Genomic DNA, 19,524 nt, shown 5'->3' with positions numbered 1-19,524 from the left:
TCCCCGAGCCCGGCCCGGCTCCCCGAGCCCGGCCCGGCTTCCCAGCCCCGCGGGACCGGCCCGGCTTCCCAGCCCCGCGGGACCGGACCGGCACTGCGACCCTGGCCCGGCCTGGCCCCCGGCCCGGCACCGCGCGCCCGGCCCGGCTCCCGGCCCGGCACCATGCCCCCAGCCCCGCGACCCCGGCCCCGCACAAAGAGGCCCCGGCCGAGCCTCCCGATTTTCCCGGACATGCCCGGCTTTTGGGGATTTCCCCCCGGACGGGGATTTGAGCCCCCAAAAGCCGGACATGTCCGGGAAAATCCGGACGTATGGTAACCCTATTATGCTCTAATAAATTTGTTAGTCTCTAAGGTGCCACAAGTACTCCTGTTCTTCTTATTGTGTAACTGGTAAACTATCAAGTATCAGGGGGTAGCCGTGTTAGTCTGTATCTACAAAAACAACAAGGAGTCTGGTGGCACCTTAAAGACTAACAGATTTATTTGGGCATAAGCTTTCGTGAGTAAAAAGTGAGGTTTTTACTCACGAAAGCTTATGCCCAAATAAATCTGTTAGTCTTTAAGGTGCCACCAGACTCCTGGTAAACTATCCCACTTAGTCAAGGTCATCCGCAGCTTGTGCCCCTGCTCCTCTGTAAATCACACGTGGGACTCATGGGAAGGAGCTACCCAGACTTTGTAACACGAGCTGCCAGATCTCGGCGTTGGAGGCCCATTTCTGGTAGCCACATGACCCGTCACCCCCACTGAGTAGAGGGGCAGCCTTGCCGGAACTACATCTCCCACGATGCACTGCTCCACGCTGAATCGGGGCTCCCACTTGCGGTGCTGCGGTGCACGATGGGAATTGTTGTCCACGCCCTGCCCACCACCTCTATTCCACCCTCCGCAGCCCCACAAGACCGAGACCGGAGGATGACGCCGTGCCACTGTGGGAGGCAGGTCCTATTAGCTACGTAACGTGGAGCCTGGTTGGCTCCAATGTGGATGGAGGCAGAGACCTCCAAGGCCGAGACCGGAAGTGATATTCCGGAAGCGGACAAGCGGTGCGTGTGCTGTCATCATAAAATGGCGGCCTGAGGTGAACGGACTCGGTCTCGCCTTCCTCAGGTGTGTGTACAGTACTCCCCCACTCCAGCTGTCTCCGCCGCTTGGGGGGATGGGCAGGCGGGACCGAATCGACCCATCTTGGGGGGCTGTGGGAGCGGACGGGACTAAATCGCCCGGCTCCGGAGGGGTGGTGGCAGCGGCAGATGGGACGGAACCAGCCACCCCGGGGTATATGTGGGTGTAGACAGAGCCGCGTCAGCCACTCCCTGGAGGTGACCGACTGGGCCGAGCCAGTCGGCTGGGAGTAGGGTGGGGGCTGAGGTGGTGGGAGAGAAGGGGGGGCGGGGACCGAACCGAACCAAGTAACTGTAGGGGTCCAGGCATTGGGCAAAGGAACCGCCCCAGGCAGCTAACTGAGGAGCGGGGGTAGAATGGAGTCGTCTAGGAGCGAGGGTGGCACGGGGCAGGTGCCCCCTTACCCCTCCCTACTGCCATAGAAGCAAACAGCGGCCGCCCTGGGCCCTTGCTACTTGGCGAAGCCTCGTGTACGCTGGGCACTTTACTCTCCTTCCCCACCGCTGGGTCGGGGCAGGCCTGCCTAGTGCAGCCCAGGGCAAAGTGCTGCCCAGCCCCCCAGGGGAGGGGGCACGGTCTGCTTGAGATTGAGGCTGCTTGCAAGGAGTAATTAAAAGAGCGAGATGCAGACTCCTGGCACTTGTGCTGGCTTTATACAGATATTTTCCTCTCTCTCTTGTTGCTGTGTTAATGACCCGCACTGACAGTTGCTACCGACTGTAGCAAAGTAAAAAGAGGGCCTAGCCAGGGCACTTGCATATAGCCAGGTAAACTTTTAAAAAGTTGATAGGATCCTTGATCTTCACAGCACTCCCGTGACATAGCTGTAAGTAAACATTATCCCCCTTGTATACCCGGAGAAAGTTATGCAGAGAGGTTGAGTCTTGCCAAGAGCCACATACTTGCAGATCTGGCACTAGAACTCAGTAGATCATAGTAACCATTCCCATGATCTGTCGGGGGGGGGGGGGGGGGGGGGGGGGGGGGGGAGGGGAGTCTGTTTCTGTAGGGAGATGCTCCACCAATTAGAAACTTTAACATTCTTCTTATATGTTACAGGACCATTTCTGTAGAAGCATCAGGCTGATAGACTTGGACCAATGAATAATTCACCTAGTGTTCAGATTTCAGGGGCAGGGGAACATTTGTATATATACACACACTAATGTGTCATTTTCGCTCCCACACCTTGTCTCTGTATGCATTAAGACTAACTGGCCCACAATTGAGAGGGATCCAATGCTATGTTTCTGTTTTTTATATTTTGTACAAAGGACAATATTAAAGTGAGGTGCATTGCAATGATCATGGTAACAGTATTGGACACTGTCCCACTTAACTTACTATGTTTGAAAGACATGAAATTACAGTTGTAAACAAGTTCCTTTGCTTCTTTAGGCCAAGACGCTCCATCCCTCTACCAAAATGCAGTATTCCCATCACTGTGAGCACCTTCTAGAGAGGCTGAACAAGCAGCGAGAGACAGGCTTCCTTTGTGACTGCACGGTAGTTATTGGTGAATTCCAGTTCAAAGCTCACAGAAATGTGCTTGCCTCCTTCAGCGAGTACTTTGGTGCATTTTACAGGGATGCCTCTGACAGTAATGTGATTTTGGATCAGACTCAAGTGAAGGCTGATGGATTTCAGAAACTCCTGGAGTTTATATACACAGGAAACTTAAACCTTGACAGGTAACTTTTTTTTTAAAGTTAAATCAGTACAGGATCTCTTTCTTTGTCAATTTATGGCAGAACACATTTAATTTCAGATACAATACATACTAAAGAATAAAGCTGTCTACATGGCTTTTAAAATACTGCCATGCATATAAACCAACTAGGGTTCCTTTATTATTTTCTATTCAAAGTATGTGATACTGCATGCTTGTTAAAACTGAAATTGATTTCCTATTTTCTCTCTTGCTAAGGTATCTAAACTCATTATTAACCCTTACAATTGCTGTCACCTAATCATTTTTCAGATTGAGTTGCTGTAGTTCTCTCTGCCCCCTCTCCCATTCATCTACTCAATTTCTACACCAAAGCCTTTATGTGCATGCCAGACTCACCTTGGTGACCCTGATCTCTCTCTATTATAAATATAAAAAAATTAAAAACTTAGTTTGTGTAAGCCATCCAGAAGTCATTTAGATGGTTTTCAGATAAATTCACATCTAACTACCTTGTCAGGGTAGTAACTAGAATCAACTTTCCATGGCATCTATATAAATCTTCTCCAAACTATATTTGGTCAAATGACTTGCTGGTAGGAGTTTTCATATTTGTGACTCTGGCTCTCTGGATTGAGATTAAAAAAATCCATCCTACTTAATTTCTGGGAGGAGAAGGATAACCCCCACAGTAATGTTGGTTATACAGGAGCCCATTTTTCATCATATACATAGACAGACCTAGCTGCATATGCAGGAAAGGCAAATACCAATATTTGAGAGAAGATGTAACAGAACTCAGCACCACAAGAGCACCCTCCTGTAATCAGCCATGATGGGTCAGGGCTAGTCCTCCCTCAATTTCTCCTACAATCTCCTGGGCTAGTGAGTTGCCCATCTTTTCCTCCATGGATCACCCTGAAGGTCACCTTTCCCCACCCAGGAAAGGACTGTTGTCCTTCTATGTCTAAGTGAAGCTCTTCTTCTAGGTATAACTTAATAGAATTTCAACCTTCAGCAAGTCCCTCTGAGTAATACAGTTCTCAAAAACCCCAAAATAAGGCAGGTTGAAATGCAGCAGTCCTCCAGGTCTACACTCCTGGCTGACCACCCAAGAGTAAATAGTCCCTCTTCTCCAATTCCTGTGCCTAGGCTGCCACATCTCTGCCACACACTCTCCACAATGTTTCATTCCCCAGGCTCCTCTGCTTGCAAGTCCTACCCCTTCTTATGGGAACCCCCCCTCTAGAATCAGTTCTCTAGTTCATGGGCTTGGCTTACTCTGAGCTAGTTCTTCCCCTTTACCTTGAGGCTTCTATATGAGTCTTCTATTTCTCAGGGTTTCCTCATCTGGCCAGTTCTTTCCAACAACTCCCATCTACTTCACTCTCCCAACAGTTTCCTACATATCTTTCTCTTCACAAGAAGCTCCCAACTATCACTGTTTTATGGAGCACTCTCCAAGTAACTCTGACATGCTCCCTTTTCTCAACTGCTGCCATGGTCTTTATAGAAGCAAGGTGCCTTCTGTCAGGCCCTGTTGGGAGGCAGCTAACTAGTCACAGGTGAACTGGATCCATTTCCTCTTAAAGGGGACATTCACCCTGTGATAGATAGTTTAGGGACACCATCAATTCAAAAACTGCACTTCTGTATGAATTTGTTTTACCTCTTACTGTTACAAGTAACGCCTCTTATTACTGTACCCGAAAGTGATTAGAGAACAAATATTTCTCCACATTTTAGTTATTAACTTTGTGCACTTTACATCACTTTGTGTGTAGTCAGTTTTTCCTGTTGTTCATGTGGGGAAAGAAAACAATTGCTTCCATGCAGAAGTAGTTAAAGGATTGGAGCCATAGACAATTTCACTCTGCAATCAGTGCTTGAGAGGAAAACTTGTATAATACAAGGTATTCTAATCACTACCTCTGAGTACCAAAAAAAGCAGTTTTTAGTTATTTAGGCTCTGATCCTGCAATTGGATCCACTCTGGCAGAAATTGAATGTAAAACTGTTAATACAGCATCTTGGTTGCACAAATAAAATGACAAAAAGTCAGGCAATGTAAGAGCATCATTAGTTCTGCCACACTGCACATATTTAGTACAGTGGGCGTTATTAAAAAAATGGATTTTTTTACAGCACCACTGTTTTTACTTTTTATACCATTGTATTTTTGGTAGTCCCTATTAGACCAGGCTATATCTCATGTACCATGATAAATGTCTAGTTTTTAATAGTTTCCACGGTATTTTCTATTCTTTGTGTATCTTTTTGTGGTAAAATCATGTACCTTACGTATAATAAAATTTAATGTTCCATCAGCAGTGCAGACAAGTTAACGCAATAGATGGAACCTTAGTTTTGTATTTCCTGGCTTGTTGTGATTTGAACTGTGCCACCCTACTGCTGAACTAACTTGGGGGGTTGTGTTCAAGATATTCTGTAGTTAATATTTATCTTTCAAAGCTATTAAAACCAATTACTGCAGTTTTTCTTTAAGAAAGTGCTTTTACAAACCACTGCAGCATCCTTAGAATGCTTCTGTAACTGCTGGTCTTGCCCTTAATGAAGAGAGGAAGAGGAGGAGAAAATAGATGGACAAGAAGAAAGGCAGGAAAGAAAGACAGATAAGACAAGAAAGGAGAATGGGAAGGAGATAAGAAAAAAGGGGTTGAAAGAACACTTGTGGTAAATTCTGTTTTACTCACTTTAGTATTGCATATTATTTCACATGAAGGAATATTCAGAATATCAAAACTTGGGCTGACCTGCTGAACTTCACTGCTTTTCTTTTTTTTAATCATCATTTTTCCCTTTTGCATTTCTAATGAACCCATGTAAGCTTAGACTAAGGTGATCTGTATAATTCTTAGTCATTTTATTGTACGAAAGTAGTTGCTTTTTATATTGTGTTGACAGAGAATAGCTTTATTTAAAACCTGTCCTTTGGGTAACCTATTACCATACTAAAATCACGTTGTTTACCACTGATTTTGTATTCGAGCATTGTGAGCTCCAGAGGTAGTTATTTGTTAGAATACTGTATAACACATTTTTTTTAAATCAGTATAGGTTGACCTCTGTTCAGGTATAGCAAAAGTATAGTGGCCTAAAGCTCTACTCCCTGGGTTTTACTCCTGTCTTTGCCACTGATCCACGGTAATGACCATTTGAAAACAATTTTGTCTGTAAAATGGGGCTAATACCTACTTCACAGAGGTGTTGAGGTTTTATTCATTGTCTGTGAAGTGCTTTAAGATCCTTGAATGAAACCACTATAGAATTATTTTTGTCAGCTTGTATGTCTCCTATCCTATATCAGTGTTGTTTAATCTCAAAATGTCAAAGATATAAAGTTAGATTTTGTTAGATTCTCCCCTGACAGTTGTTATATTTTTTTAACCATGAAACTATTTTTAAATAAGAGAACAGCCATGTAAAAATCTTAGTATTTATTTATATTGATTCTTAGAGACACAGGTTTTCTTTGTCCAGAATATTGTCATTTAGCCTTGTTTCCTTGCAGTTGGAATGTTAAAGAAATTCACCAGGCTGCTGACTATCTCAAAGTGGAGGAGGTGGTCACTAAATGTAAAATAAAGATGGAAGACTTTGCTTTTATTGCTAATCCCTCCTCTACAGAGATTTCTAGTATTACAGGAAACATTGAACTGAACCAACAGACTTGCCTCCTCACTCTTCGAGATTACAATAATCGAGAGAAATCAGATGCCCCTTCTGCAGACTCAGTTCAGCCACAAGCAAAAAAAGTGGGTTTAGAAAAGAAATCTACTCAGACCAGAAAGCGAAAAAAGACTTTTAACTCTCAGAAAAACATGAAGAATAAACCAGTGCAATATCAGAATGACATAATTGAGAACTCATCAGTTGATATGTTTTTAGATGCAAATAAACTTGCCACACAGATAACGGAACAAGCTGCCCAAGGCAGCGATAACTCAGAGCTACAGCTGGCGTCTGTGGTGGAAAGTGAAACTTTTGCAGCACAAGATGTTTTGGTTCAGACTATTACAGTGAAACAAAAACGGGGGAAGCCACAGCAGAACTGTGCATTGAAAGAACATAGTATGTCTAATATAGCTAGTGAAAAGAACTCTTACCAACTGGAGAGCTCTGGAGAAGAACTCGATCAGAAATACTCCAAGGCCAAACCAGTGTGCAACACTTGTGGGAAAATATTTTCAGAAGCCAGTAGTCTACGACGACACATGAGAATACACAAAGGAGTAAAGCCTTATGTATGTCAACTCTGTGGGAAAGCATTTACACAGTGTAATCAGCTGAAAACACATGTCAGAACGCACACAGGTAAGCTTTGGTCTTGTTTATAAGGGCTTCTTCTGTTTTTAATGATAGCATGGGGAAGCATAACTAAAAAGGAGCCCTATTTTCTTCTAATATGTTGTTTCAGAAGCTTTGAATCTTCATGCTGACGCTCTGTATATTTGGATGGTAACTGCTGGTCAGTGCTAATTGCATTCCACCAGTCTGTAATTTCTAAAAATAGAAACTATGAATGTGTCTAGAAAAATAGTATAGCTAGAAAGGATAACACTGCAGTCAAAGCACCCTGTAGGGAATACCTTGACTTCCTGAAGTCCCAGCACAGATCTGATTCAGTCCTTTATCCTTGTAAGGTAAATAAGTGGAGTGCAATGCAGAAAATGTCTGACTGATATACAAGAGATCAGACTCTCCTTTCTTGCTATGTGACATTAATGGCATTTATAATTTATTAGTTCACTGGCTTTCAGATTTCCATGATGTGCACAATATAGTAATCTGTGCAGCTATTTGTCTGTCAAGTCTTGATGTACCAGAATGAGTTTGATAACATCAGGGGTTGAAAAATCCAATTCCGAATGGCAAGTAGGAAACTTCGACAGTGAGATCTTGTTTATAGTGCATTGCTAAGCCATAAATTATTACAGAATTTGAGCTTTCATTTAATTACATAAAGTTTATAGCACATGGTTATGAGAATAACCTTCCAAATATGAATTGATGCTGTGCTGTCTGCAGAGAGCCCCAGTGCCTTTGCTGCTGCTGCTCATAGCCTTCTCAGTAGGTGACAGAGTAAAACTGTCTACACATGGGTGCCTTTAACTGCTGTTATTCAGGACTCTAGGGGAGTAGTGAAACTTCCTAAAATGATTTCAGTTTCATTATGCTCCTCTTTGGGCAGATTCAGGCAATGGAGTTATTTCCAGGAATCTCAGGAAGGAGTAGAGTGGGGGAAATAAAAGGCTGTAAGGGTGGGCTGAGAGAAGAACTCCTTTCCCTTCCAGTAGTCAAGGGGGAGGGCTTCAAATGTACCAGACGCTGACTAGCCAGAGTCTAATATGAAAGTTGGAGCCCCTGAGCAGGGTTCAAGGACAGTGTTTTTGCAGTGCATTTCCCTTTCCTGGTTCTTGCACCTAAACTTTGCATGGATGGTTGGGAAACTTTATCATTTGTATCAGCCACTGGATGGCAGGTTTAGTCCTCTGGAGAGCAGGTGTCCGGTAATTTATTTTTTTGTCAAGCCTTGATCTATGGCATTATGTATTAAATTTAAGGCTCTCTGAAACCTCTGCCTACTAACAGATTCTGCACTACCATAGTAACATAAACTCATGTTCTCCTACTATACAGTCACATGAGACCTAGGAATAGTACTTAGCACATATTTATTAGAGAATGCCCTAATAGCAATTCAAAAATAGTGAATGGTCATGCTGCAGCAGACACTAAGGAAATATTAGCAAGAACTGAAGAAGATACTAGTTGGACAGACCAGATAACTTAACAGGTCTCCTCCATCTCAAATAGCCAGGCTTTTGCATAAGTTAAAATGATTCTCTGCCTACTGATAGTGCAGTGCTAGTATTAATTGTGAAGAATAGATTTTATTAAAGCAATAGTTAATTACCAGAGAATTTTCAAATGGTGATGCTTTTAAAAAATTATCTGCTGCAGTTCTCATAATGTGCAGGCTCAGCTGCTTGATTGTTGGATGCTATGTGGCATCACTAAACAAGAACTACTAGGGCCAACTCCTGAGTTTGGGGCGACTAACTTAATTGAAGGCTTTCTTACATAGACACCAAGACGGGAAGTGTAACAGTTTCTCTTTCCCAGGGGAGAAGCCATACAAATGTGAATTGTGCGACAAAGGCTTTGCCCAGAAATGCCAGCTAGTTTTCCACAGTCGCATGCATCATGGAGAAGAGAAACCATATAAATGTGATGTATGCAATCTGCAGTTTGCAACTTCAAGCAATCTGAAGATCCATGCTAGGTGAGTGAAAGTACTAACTAAAGCCCTGATCCTGCAAACACTTATGCACAAGCTTAGTTTCATGCATGTGAATAGTTGACTTAAACAACTACTTGCGCAGGAAGTTCAGTGTGTGTGCGCGCACTTGCAGGATCAGGCCTAAAGAAATGTTGTATTTGTTTTTGTCATTCCCAGTCCTTCCCTACTTTCAGCTCCAGGTCTTCATTGCAGACTAGTGTATGTACTTGGCATGCTTCTTCCACCCAAGGTAGTGATTTGGAACAGCAGTCCATGTGGGATCATTCATCTTAGCGCCCCTATTGCATTTGGTAATTTCTTCCCTTTCTAACCATACTGAGAGAAGAGAACTTCTCTGCCATTATTGTTTCGGCGAAGGGATGAATCCATTTATATTCTCTGACAGGGAAGAGTACAACATGTCTCTCTGCAGTGGCTGTCAGTGTTGTTGGTAGTCAGCTTTCATACTAGAGTGACACAAGTCTTGCTTACTTCTCAGGGTTGACCTATTGCCTGTGCAATGCCCTTAGCCTGATCCAACAGCCACTGAAGTCAGTGGGACTCTTTCTGTTGACTGAGGGTGAGAAACTTCCATCTGAAAACTAAACTCTAATCTTACTCCTGTTAGGCCACAAAATATCACCATAGTGAGGCCAGATATAAGATATTAACTGGTGTAATACAAAGTTCCTGTCATCTTGTGTGGGATTCTCTAAGGCATGTGTTTCTTACTAGGAAGCACAGTGGTGAGAAGCCCTACGTGTGTGATAGGTGTGGGCAGAGGTTTGCTCAGGCCAGCACGCTGACGTACCATGTTCGTCGCCATACAGGAGAGAAGCCGTATGTGTGTGACACCTGTGGGAAAGCATTTGCAGTGTCCAGTTCTCTGATCACTCATTCTCGAAAACATACAGGTGAGGATAAATGGGCTGCTGAGTGAGCTGGCATAAATTGGGGCTCCGTCTTGGAGAGGGTTGGCTGCAGCGGAAGAGGTAAAGGGAGCAATTAGTGATATGGGAGTCTAAAGAGCTGGATTTGGGGAGGAGTGGAGTAATGGAGTCTGCATTAGTGGGTATGGCATCTGTATAGGAGAAAGTACCAGAGTCAGGTCAGCTCGTTCCTTGGGCCTTTCCTTGAGGGTTGCTTAGTGTTGCAAATCTGAATTTTCATTGCGGTTTGGGGAGCTCTTCACACCATTGTACATTGACTCTGTTTAATATGTATTTTACATACACATGTCTGTATATTGAAATACTAACCACCTTGTGTACCCTTCAGGAGAGAAACCATATATATGTGGCATTTGTGGCAAAAGTTTTATTTCCTCAGGAGAGCTCAATAAACACTTTCGGTCTCATACAGGTCAGTTTCCAGATAGGCCACTTCCTGTGGTGTAAATTTTTTTCAGGATGCTCTTTTGCATTTAAAATATGATGTACTGTGCTATAGTTGAGACATAAATTAAGATGACACACTGTGAATCTGTGTTAACTCATTTAAAAATTGATTAGATAGTTTTTCTTTAAATAAATCTAAAGTGTTGTAAATCTAAAATAACAAGACTTCAGTAGAACAGAGAATCGGGAACTCTGATGCTAAACTTGCTCTGTGTGAGTCAGCGTGCCACTTAACCTCTTGGAGTCTCTGTTTCCTCAATTGTAAAATAGAGATTATACTTTTTTATCCATTCCTTGGATTATAAAGTGCGGTCTCTCTGTAAAGCATTGTAAATGGAGTAACATGGGAAGAAAATATTCACGTTGCAGTATTAGTTTTCAGATAAACATTTGTACAAAGACAAGTTGGGTGTATGATCTGCTTCAAATGAAGCAGTCAGTCCTGTATTCACCATTTTCATCTCGTCTTTCTTTGAATGTTTTCATTCTGGATACTGTTTTTAGAAGGGTTTAGTTCATAAAGCTGTTAAAGTAATTTTCATCGCAGTTATTTTGCCTTTTGTCCTATAGACAGCTTAAGAAATAGTTTTTCTCTGTCATTTTGCAATTATGTTCTGCATTTCTAACTGTCAAACCATTTTTCAGGTGAAAGACCATTTATCTGTGAACTGTGTGGAAATTCTTACACAGATATAAAAAATTTAAAAAAGCACAAAACAAAAGTTCACACAGGTAAGTGTTAGTCTTGTAAAAATGAATTTTTGGGGTCATAGAATAACAATTCTGCTTTAAGAACAGGAGTACTTGTGGCACCTTAGAGACTAACAAATTTATTAGAGCATAAGCTTTTGTGGACTACAGCCCACTCCTGTTCTTTTTGCGGATACAGACTAACACGGCTGCTACTCTGAAACCTGATTCTGCTTTAGTGCTAAATAAATGTTTTTAAATGTAACATAAAATTAGATAAGAAAAGAGGTCTGGCTAGTAGCTCTGTTTAATGCCTAGAATATCTGCTCTAATGGCACCCCAATCTTTCAGATGATAAGGATTGAAAAAAGCAGGCTTTAAAATGGAAGGTCCTGGCGCAGTGTTAAAAAAGAAAATGCAGTGACTATAGTGTTAAGCCACTATTGCCAATAGGGAGTGGGGGGCTGCTGACAAGACAATTAATGTTTAAAAATCTGGTCTCATCTAATAAAACTGAAAGATTTCTGCTCTAAGACAGCTGTGAAAGTCATCTGGGTCACAAAAGACTTTTGTGAATCCTATTCAGTATGGCTCTACCCCACATTCTGATGGCTCTCTCAGGTCTAGATTTGAGGTGAATGAGACACACCAATTCCAGGAATTACTTTTCCGGATTCTTTGTAGGCCCAAATGTTCCTTTATGCAATGGTTAAAGATGCTGGGTTTGTTGGGTTTGGTTTTTTTTATATAGTCAAAGTTAATCCATGTCTGAGCTGGATTAACAGGCATGCAAGCTCAGATAGACAGCTGGTGCAATGCTTACAATTAGGAATTCTATCCTAAAAAATATTTCTCAGTTATACCTAGTCCTATTCTTTCTAGATTTACATGCAAGTGTTTGAATGGCAGTAACTTTGTTATACAGATAGCTTACAGTACTGAGCATGGAGGAGTTGTATGTGGGCAGTTCAGATGATAATGTAAACAACCTCCCTCCAGACTGGCATGCCTTCTTACAGTGGATCACATCTGTCCATACTTAAGTGCATTAATACCACAACCCCCTTGCCTCTAGTTGTATAAAAAAAGAAATCACCGGGGTTGGCCCAGACAGTACAGGGGAGAGACTAGCAGAATGAAGAGAAGTAACGTGCAGTTGCAGCTTTGAGGATCATGGACTAGTGAAATTGCAAGTAGAAGATGGATTGGGAGGATCAAGTAGATAAAGGAAGGGAGTGTCAGGGAGAGACAAGCTGTAAGCTGCTGGGGAGGGTTTGGTGGAAGTGGAGCTGGAAGAATAGTGAAGAGACAGGTTGGGAGAGGGATGTAGAGGCTGCCAAGCAAAGGAGGGCCAGGCTGAAGGAGCTGGAGTGTGGTGCAGACTGAGTACGTGGACACATGGACGATGAGGTGAGAAAGAAGCAAAAGTGGTGGCAGGGAGAGAAGAGAGTTAAAGTAGCATCAACAAGAGAACTGCAAACCTTTGCTTAGTTTGTGGCCCTTGCATGCTACCATAATATTGTATTGTCATGGCACGATTAATTAATATCCGTATCTAGCCTCAGCAGGGCCTGACTCAAAGCCCTACAAGGATTCAGGGGCAGAGGAGACATATGTGAAAGTTTAATGAAAGATCCATTGTCACCCATTTCAGCTGAGACCTGAACAAAACTGATTTTTCTAGTGCACTTGTACTCTAGACAATGACTGTGTAAAAACAACCTTCTCCTGCAAAAGTTCTGTTCTTCCTAGCACTGTGTTAATTGAAAGATGTGATGCTTGACGTGCCCACGGTTCTACAGCCCACTGCTAGAATATTTCAGGGAATCCCTGCTGATTTTTCCCATAGTAGAGTAACAAATCCTAACTGTGACAATAAGGATTTGTTACTCTAATATGGCCCATATAATGGAGGCTCTGTTGTGATGTATCATTTCTCAAGCTGTCACGACCTGGACACAGGCACCAGGGACTTGATACTTAAAGCTCAGACTAAGCTCAGACTGGCTTGGTGGCTGAGTTTCAGGCAGTTTCAGACACCCCAAATGCTTACACTTAAAGAACTCTTTTTTAAGCCTACCAGCCAGCTGGATGAAAGGGATAGCTTTGCAGTGCTGCAGATCACCCTTCTTGAATTTTGAGCAGTTCTCTATCCAGTGTTTGTTCCCTAGAAGAGAATAGTTGTAACAAAGTGTTTTAAGGGGACTGAAGTAGGTGTACTTGTTCCTGCTTCCGGGGTGGGGAGAGAGGGAGATTGGACTAGATGATTTCTCGAGTTTCCTTCCATTCCTATGATTTTATCATTTGATGGTGGGGGGAGTGTTGAGGTTTTTTGACGGATAAAAAAGGTTCATATCTTAATTTACCTCACCCACTCAACTGTTTTTCCTGTCACTAGTGTACTTTTCCTTACATTAATTGCAGGCATTTTACTTTTTCCTCATGAATAAATGTTACAAATTTTGTTTGTTTTGTTTTGAGGATCTGAAACCACCCTTGATTCTAACACAGTTGATAATTCCTACAATGAGGAAGAATCCATTCAGAATCAGAAAAGCCCTTTGTCAGAGTCTGCAGATGTGAAGCCTTCTGAGATGTCTTTACCACTTTCTCTTCCCATTGGGACGGAAGACCATCAGATGCTGCTGCCTCTAACTGGTAATCAGTCTCCTTCCTCAGACACATTGCTGAGGTCTGCTGTGACTGGATATTCAGAACCTCAGTTTATTTTCCTGCAGCAGTTGTACTGACTGTGCGATATGGGAATCAACAAGACAATCCTGGTAGTGAACACACACATTATTGGTAAGGTGAACATCATCATCCAAGCTGTTGGACTTACTCTTACTCATTCATTTGAGTGAAGACATTTGGTAATGTATCTACACTGTGCAGTGCTGTTTCTCACTTCTTGTTAAATTTTGCTAATCCGAAATCATATTTACCATTGTAATTGACCACTGACATTTCCTAGGAGGAAATACCTTTCCAGAGCACCTGCCTTAAGAATCGTCTGTTAAATAGATACGTAACTGTACTCTGGAGATCTCCTCCAATGCTCATGCAGAACTAAAATGTTAGTGTCATTTGTGAGCAGACTTTCAAGCCATATTTTTGTTAGTTAGTTTACTTTAAATACTTCAACTCACAGGTGTGGTCCTTGTACACAGCCTTGTTTAAAAAAAATTGCATGACAAATTTATTAAATACAGGCTCCCAAACTCCAGGTCAATGTAAGAGGAGTATATGATGGCAACTGGGCCAGTTCTCTGGTGAAATGTTTTTGAAGCATTATTGGATTATTGTAAGTAAGAAGGTGTGTTGAGTTAGCTGTGAGGAGCCATGGGTAGCACATGTCTGACTTTCATCATCATAGTATTAATATTACAGTAGCACCTAGAACTCCCAGTCAGGATCAGAGGCCTTTTGGGTTAAGCACTATACAGACACATCAGGGGAGACAGTTCCTGCCCTGATGAGCTTACAATATATGAGCAATAAATTTACTCTAAAAAAATTAAATGAAAGCTAAAGATGGGGGTGTTTTAGTAAAGAAGATTGACCAGAGGCCCTAAGCTTTGGGGTTACCCACAATGGGCTCTTACTATTCCATGCCAGAATTCAGGAGGGCATAATAGAAAAACATTTCCTTAAAAAATAAATGCAGTGTTTATCTACTGCTTTATTTCCCATGCCAGTAGTGCAGTTTTAGGCAGTTGCTGCAGTTTGTAACAAGACCCATGTGATAAAGGTTTGTTGTTTTTCTGGGTTTTTTTAAACAAACATTTTTGTGCCACGGTTGGCACACAGGGCAGATATTAGGCTCTTCAATTCCTCTGTCTTTTGCTGCTGCTTCTGTCTGCTGTATGGTGCTGAGACAAACTATTCTGCCCTCCCTCTCTGCTAAAGGTTCTTCTTAAGGTTTCTCTTGGACTCCTTATTTCCTCACACCAGTTGGTTTCCACTGAACAGCTTCATGTGGAGTCTTTGTGTTGACATCCAGAGTACATGCCCCATAGATGTTCAGGGCTCCTTCTGAGTGTGGTGGAAATGAGTTGCTGATTGATTTCATGGATCTCTTCATTGGTAATGAAGTCTTTCTCACTCTCCAGAATCTTACATAGGCACTTATTTTCAATGGTGTCTAGTTTTCTGTCTAACCATTTGGTAGATCTCCATCTGTCACAGCCATATGTTAGCACTGAGATTACATTAGAATTGAAAATTCTCAGTTTTGGTCTGATTTTCCATATTAAGGTTAGTAATGCTGTGGGTGCCTTTCCTATTCTTGATGTCACTTCCTTCTTGTGATGTCCATTGGTCAATATGGTACTGCCAAGGTAGATGAATGGGTTTACTTTCTTGATATTTTTGCCAGTAATATTAAAATCTAGGTTTCAAAGATGTTTGTTTTAGCATGACTAATTTTGAGCCCTGATTGGCCTGTTGTTGGCGGCAAGGTTGTCTGTCTTTATTAGTAACTTTTCATGGGTGTCATTCAGCATGATATCATCAGCAAAGTCTAGGCCTTCTGGACATTTGCCAACTCCCCCACGCTATACTAGTGTTAGTATTGCTAATACACTTCTTCAATATTCAGTCTATGGCAATGCTAAACACCAGCAGTGATAAAATGCAGCCCTGTTTCACATCAGTGTCCACACTGAACCATTCAGTTGTCTGGGTGTCCACCCTTGCAGAGCACTTCACATCTCTGTATGTGGCCTTGATGATGATTATGACTTTAGCTGGGATTCCATAGGAGTGAAGAATGAATAGTCCATAATGTATGTCTATTTGGGGGGGGGGAAGCCTTTTGGAAAAAAAAAAAATCAGTGAAATTGTTGAGGAGAGCTTGTCATTCTATACTTTCTTCTGTGGTGGTCCTTAACTGAATATCTGGTCTACACAGAATCTCTTGGGCCTGAATCCAGCCTGTTTTCTACGCTTTGCGTCCACTGCCTCTTTCATCCTATTTAGAATCACACTACAGAAGGCTTTCCCTGCAACAGAGTAGTGTAACTCCTCTTCAGTTGTTAGTCAATAAGATCACCCCTTTTGGACATTCCGACAATGATTCCATATTTCCATTGGTCAGGCGGCTTCTCTTTTTCCCAAACTTTATTAAACAGCTCTGTCAGTTTCATTAAGGTGATGGTATCAAATGTTTTTAGCATTTCTGCAGTGATTTGATCATCTGCTGCTGCTTTATTTTTTTCAGCTTCCTGATTGTGGCCTGTACTTCTGTCATGTCTCTTGGACTGATGTTAACGTCAAGTTGGTCAGGTTTGCATGTTTAAATGGAAATCTGTTGCTGAAGTCGACCTTGGTCTGTTGGGGACTTCTGTGAATGCTCTGCCCATTAATTTTTCTGTTCTACCTCAGTTGTAAGCATTTTTCCATCTTTGCTTTTTATTGGCCCATGTCCTATTCTGAAATTGACACACCGGATTTTAATCACTTGGTAAATAGCTCTGATATCCCATAATAGCAGCAGCTTCAGCTGCTAGATCTTCAGTGTATCTTCATTCTTCTGCCCTTGTGTTGCTTTTCACCGCTCTGTCTGCTTTCATGCACTCCTCTGCTTTGTCCAGTACTCTGGTTGGTTTTAGCATTCAGGATTTTTCCTTTCAATATCTTTCCTTCCTCCAAAAGAACAGGAGTACTTGTGGCACAAGTACTTCTGTTCTGTTCTTTTTGCGGGTACAGACTAACATGGCTGCTACTCTGAAACCTTTCCTTCCTCAGTGAGACGTCATATCTCTTGAGTTATCCAGATCTTCTTCTACCTCTATTGATATCCAACTGCGGCTACTGCAGCTTGAACCACATTGTCTGTAAGCCTGGCCCAAGGAGTTTACATTAGCTTTTTCTTTTACAAGCAGTGTTTCTGGTGTCTGAGAGCGTCACTGCTTAAACTCCATTGTGATTAGTGGGAGTGTTTTTATGCCTCACCAAGTCAATCTTAGAACTGTCAAGAATCATCAAATAAAGAGCCACAAAGGCATGTTTTCTCCAGTCAGATAAACAGCACCTGTGATATTTAAGTGCATTCTTTGTTGGTTGGTTATTTGTTGATATCATTTTATCTGCATTGGTGCCTTGGGTCTAGGCTGTGGTAAACAGAAGAGCATAGAAGATGCCTCTTAATATAATTCTTACTCTACTCCATATAACAACTCATCTTCACCTTAATTAAAAGGGCCTTGTGAAAAATTTCTTAGTGGATTTATCCTGAATCCTGGGCATGGCTCTGTCTTTTATTTGTTGCTTTCTTTATCCATGTGTCTGTTTTCCTTTGTCTGTACCTTTTAAATGAAATAGACCTTTCATCTTTTGTTGTTTATAATTTTAAATGTGATGTGTAAAACTGTTTTTGATTGTTTAATGCTTAATTACATGTGGTCAATTTGGTGTTGAGGGTTACTGGACATTATGAAGTACAACCAAGTCTCCTAAGAGTCTTCTCACTGCACTGAAGCCAATCCTTGCCATTGCTTCCTGACCTTCACTTTGCACTTATCTCCATTACAGCATTTGCCAGCATCTACTGTCCTACACTCATGTGCTGAAGGACATTGGATGAATCATTTTGGGTTTTCAGTGGTGCGCAGTGTGGCTTTTTTCATTCTTTTGAAATCTTTGTTTTTTTCCCTCGTAATCTCTCAAGGATTCCGTGGCCAACTGGTAATTCTGTGACTGAAGAATCGCACCAAAAAGCAGGGCCTTGAATATAAGTGACAAAGGTCCACTCCATGTGACCAGATCTAAGGCTGCATTTTCTGACCAAAAATACAGCAAAGGTATAAGGATGAACGCAGTTTTAGTAATTAGTATTGCACAAAAGAAAAGCCGTCTTAAGCGCTCTGCCAACTCATATGGTTACACTGCTATTTGGCAAGTTCATCTTTAAATGTATTAAAGTACATCTCTTCTGATGTGCTATTACTTAAACTTTTTTTTAACTTGTTCAGAATTACTGAGTAATGCATATATTACCAGAAGAGCAAACTAACTCTGAAAAACACATTCCTATGTAGAATATGCATTCCATAAGGATGTTTGTTTCAACTGTTTTTATATTTCTAAAATTTTAGATTACTACAGTATTCTTACATTTCAGACTTTAAAAAAAAAATCAGTGCTTAGATTTATACTGGATCCAGTTTAGATATTTATAGAGGTGACATTTGCTTTATATTACTCATTTAGTTTTCTTTATACACAGGAAGATCATCATTTTTACAAGACAACGGTTTTAAACCTCTCTTCACAGAATACACAGGTTCCAATAAAGTTGTTCTCTTGCAGCAATAATTTAATGATCTGTAGTCTTGAGTACCAATTCTTATCCTCAACTTTGATGAAAATGACTCAGCTGCTGAGTTCATTTCCCTTAAATATATTAATTTAATATAGCATATAATGTAAAAAAATGTGTAAGAGTTCCAGCTGGGTGCTGTCGAACTTTGAGAGAGAGCTCTACTGCATATCTATGACAATGCCTGGAGTACTTTCCATGCATCTCTTATGTGGAGGCTTACTGCTCTCAAGTTCAATTTGGAGCTGGAAGTTATATCAAGAGGATTGATGGTCCATGTAAAGAGTGAATAGGGGGAAAACTATCTTAAATAGTCAAATGCCGTTAATAGTTAACCAAATTTCTCCTTTCTGAAAAATGAAAGCGGGAGCATTAAAATTTCTTTAAAATCTTGAAAAAGATTTCTAAAGAATATCTCTAGTGTGATCCAAATCTCAGCAAGTCCACTAACTTTAATGGAAGTTTTGCCTGAGGGCTTGACTACTCTTGGAAATTTACCAAAATAGCTAGCTATTCCAGAATGGTGAGTTATACCAGAATAGCTACTCTGCAATAATTATTTTGGTAAGTTCCAAGTGTAGAAAAGCCCTGAGTAAGGATTACAAGACTGGACTTTGTGAGAAGCTGTTGGTAAGACTTACAGAAATAGGTCTAGATAAGAACTAGTAATTGATTTGGGTTAAGTTATTATTGAAGTATTTTTCCTGTATATACAAAGTGTTTTTCCTTCTGTTATGTGTAGATAGTTCAATTCTTTTTTTATAATCCCCTGTGGGGGTTTTGTACATACTTAGGTTGCAGTGTTTGTTAGGCTTTAATAAACTTGTTTTGTAATTTTCCCTCAGTTTGTGTCTGGTGTTTGTAATTACAAAGGGTAGTAATTAAAGGAGGAGGGGAGACAGTCTAACATAACCACCATCACAACGCACTATGCAAGCATCATAGAGGGCTCAGAGACAGCCGTTAGCACCGTATACAGCTGTATAAGGGTTATTTGGGAACAGCATCATTCATTA

The 19,524-nt window shown here is 41.5% G+C and overlaps 1 protein-coding gene across 18 annotated transcripts; it reads left to right on the top strand.

Moving 5' to 3' along the window:
* The first annotated feature begins 824 nt into the window (after positions 1-824).
* MYNN (myoneurin) lies at positions 825-19,352 on the top strand. 18 transcript variants are annotated; one of them, XM_065557785.1, is made up of 11 exons: positions 976-1,112; positions 2,526-2,818; positions 5,374-5,490; positions 6,329-7,131; positions 8,944-9,103; positions 9,836-10,014; positions 10,379-10,462; positions 11,143-11,229; positions 13,669-13,845; positions 17,858-17,990; positions 18,416-19,352. In XM_065557785.1, exons 2-10 carry the CDS (start codon positions 2,553-2,555, stop codon positions 17,884-17,886), a joined length of 1,902 nt encoding a protein of 633 aa, XP_065413857.1. In that variant the 5' UTR covers positions 976-1,112; positions 2,526-2,552; the 3' UTR covers positions 17,887-17,990; positions 18,416-19,352. The 18 variants fall into 18 exon arrangements, with proteins under 18 accessions (XP_065413860.1, XP_065413859.1, XP_065413858.1 ...); XM_065557784.1 differs by having other exon boundaries at positions 13,669-13,992; XM_065557783.1 differs by having other exon boundaries at positions 13,669-14,060.
* The last annotated feature ends 172 nt before the right edge of the window (positions 19,353-19,524 follow it).

The sequence above is a fragment of the Chrysemys picta genome, chromosome 9 (genome assembly GCF_011386835.1).
Source record: "Chrysemys picta bellii isolate R12L10 chromosome 9, ASM1138683v2, whole genome shotgun sequence".
In the NCBI taxonomy this organism is placed as follows: Eukaryota; Metazoa; Chordata; order Testudines; family Emydidae; genus Chrysemys; species Chrysemys picta.
Note: the sequence above shows the minus strand (reverse complement) of the source record. Positions and strands in the feature narration are given on the sequence as shown.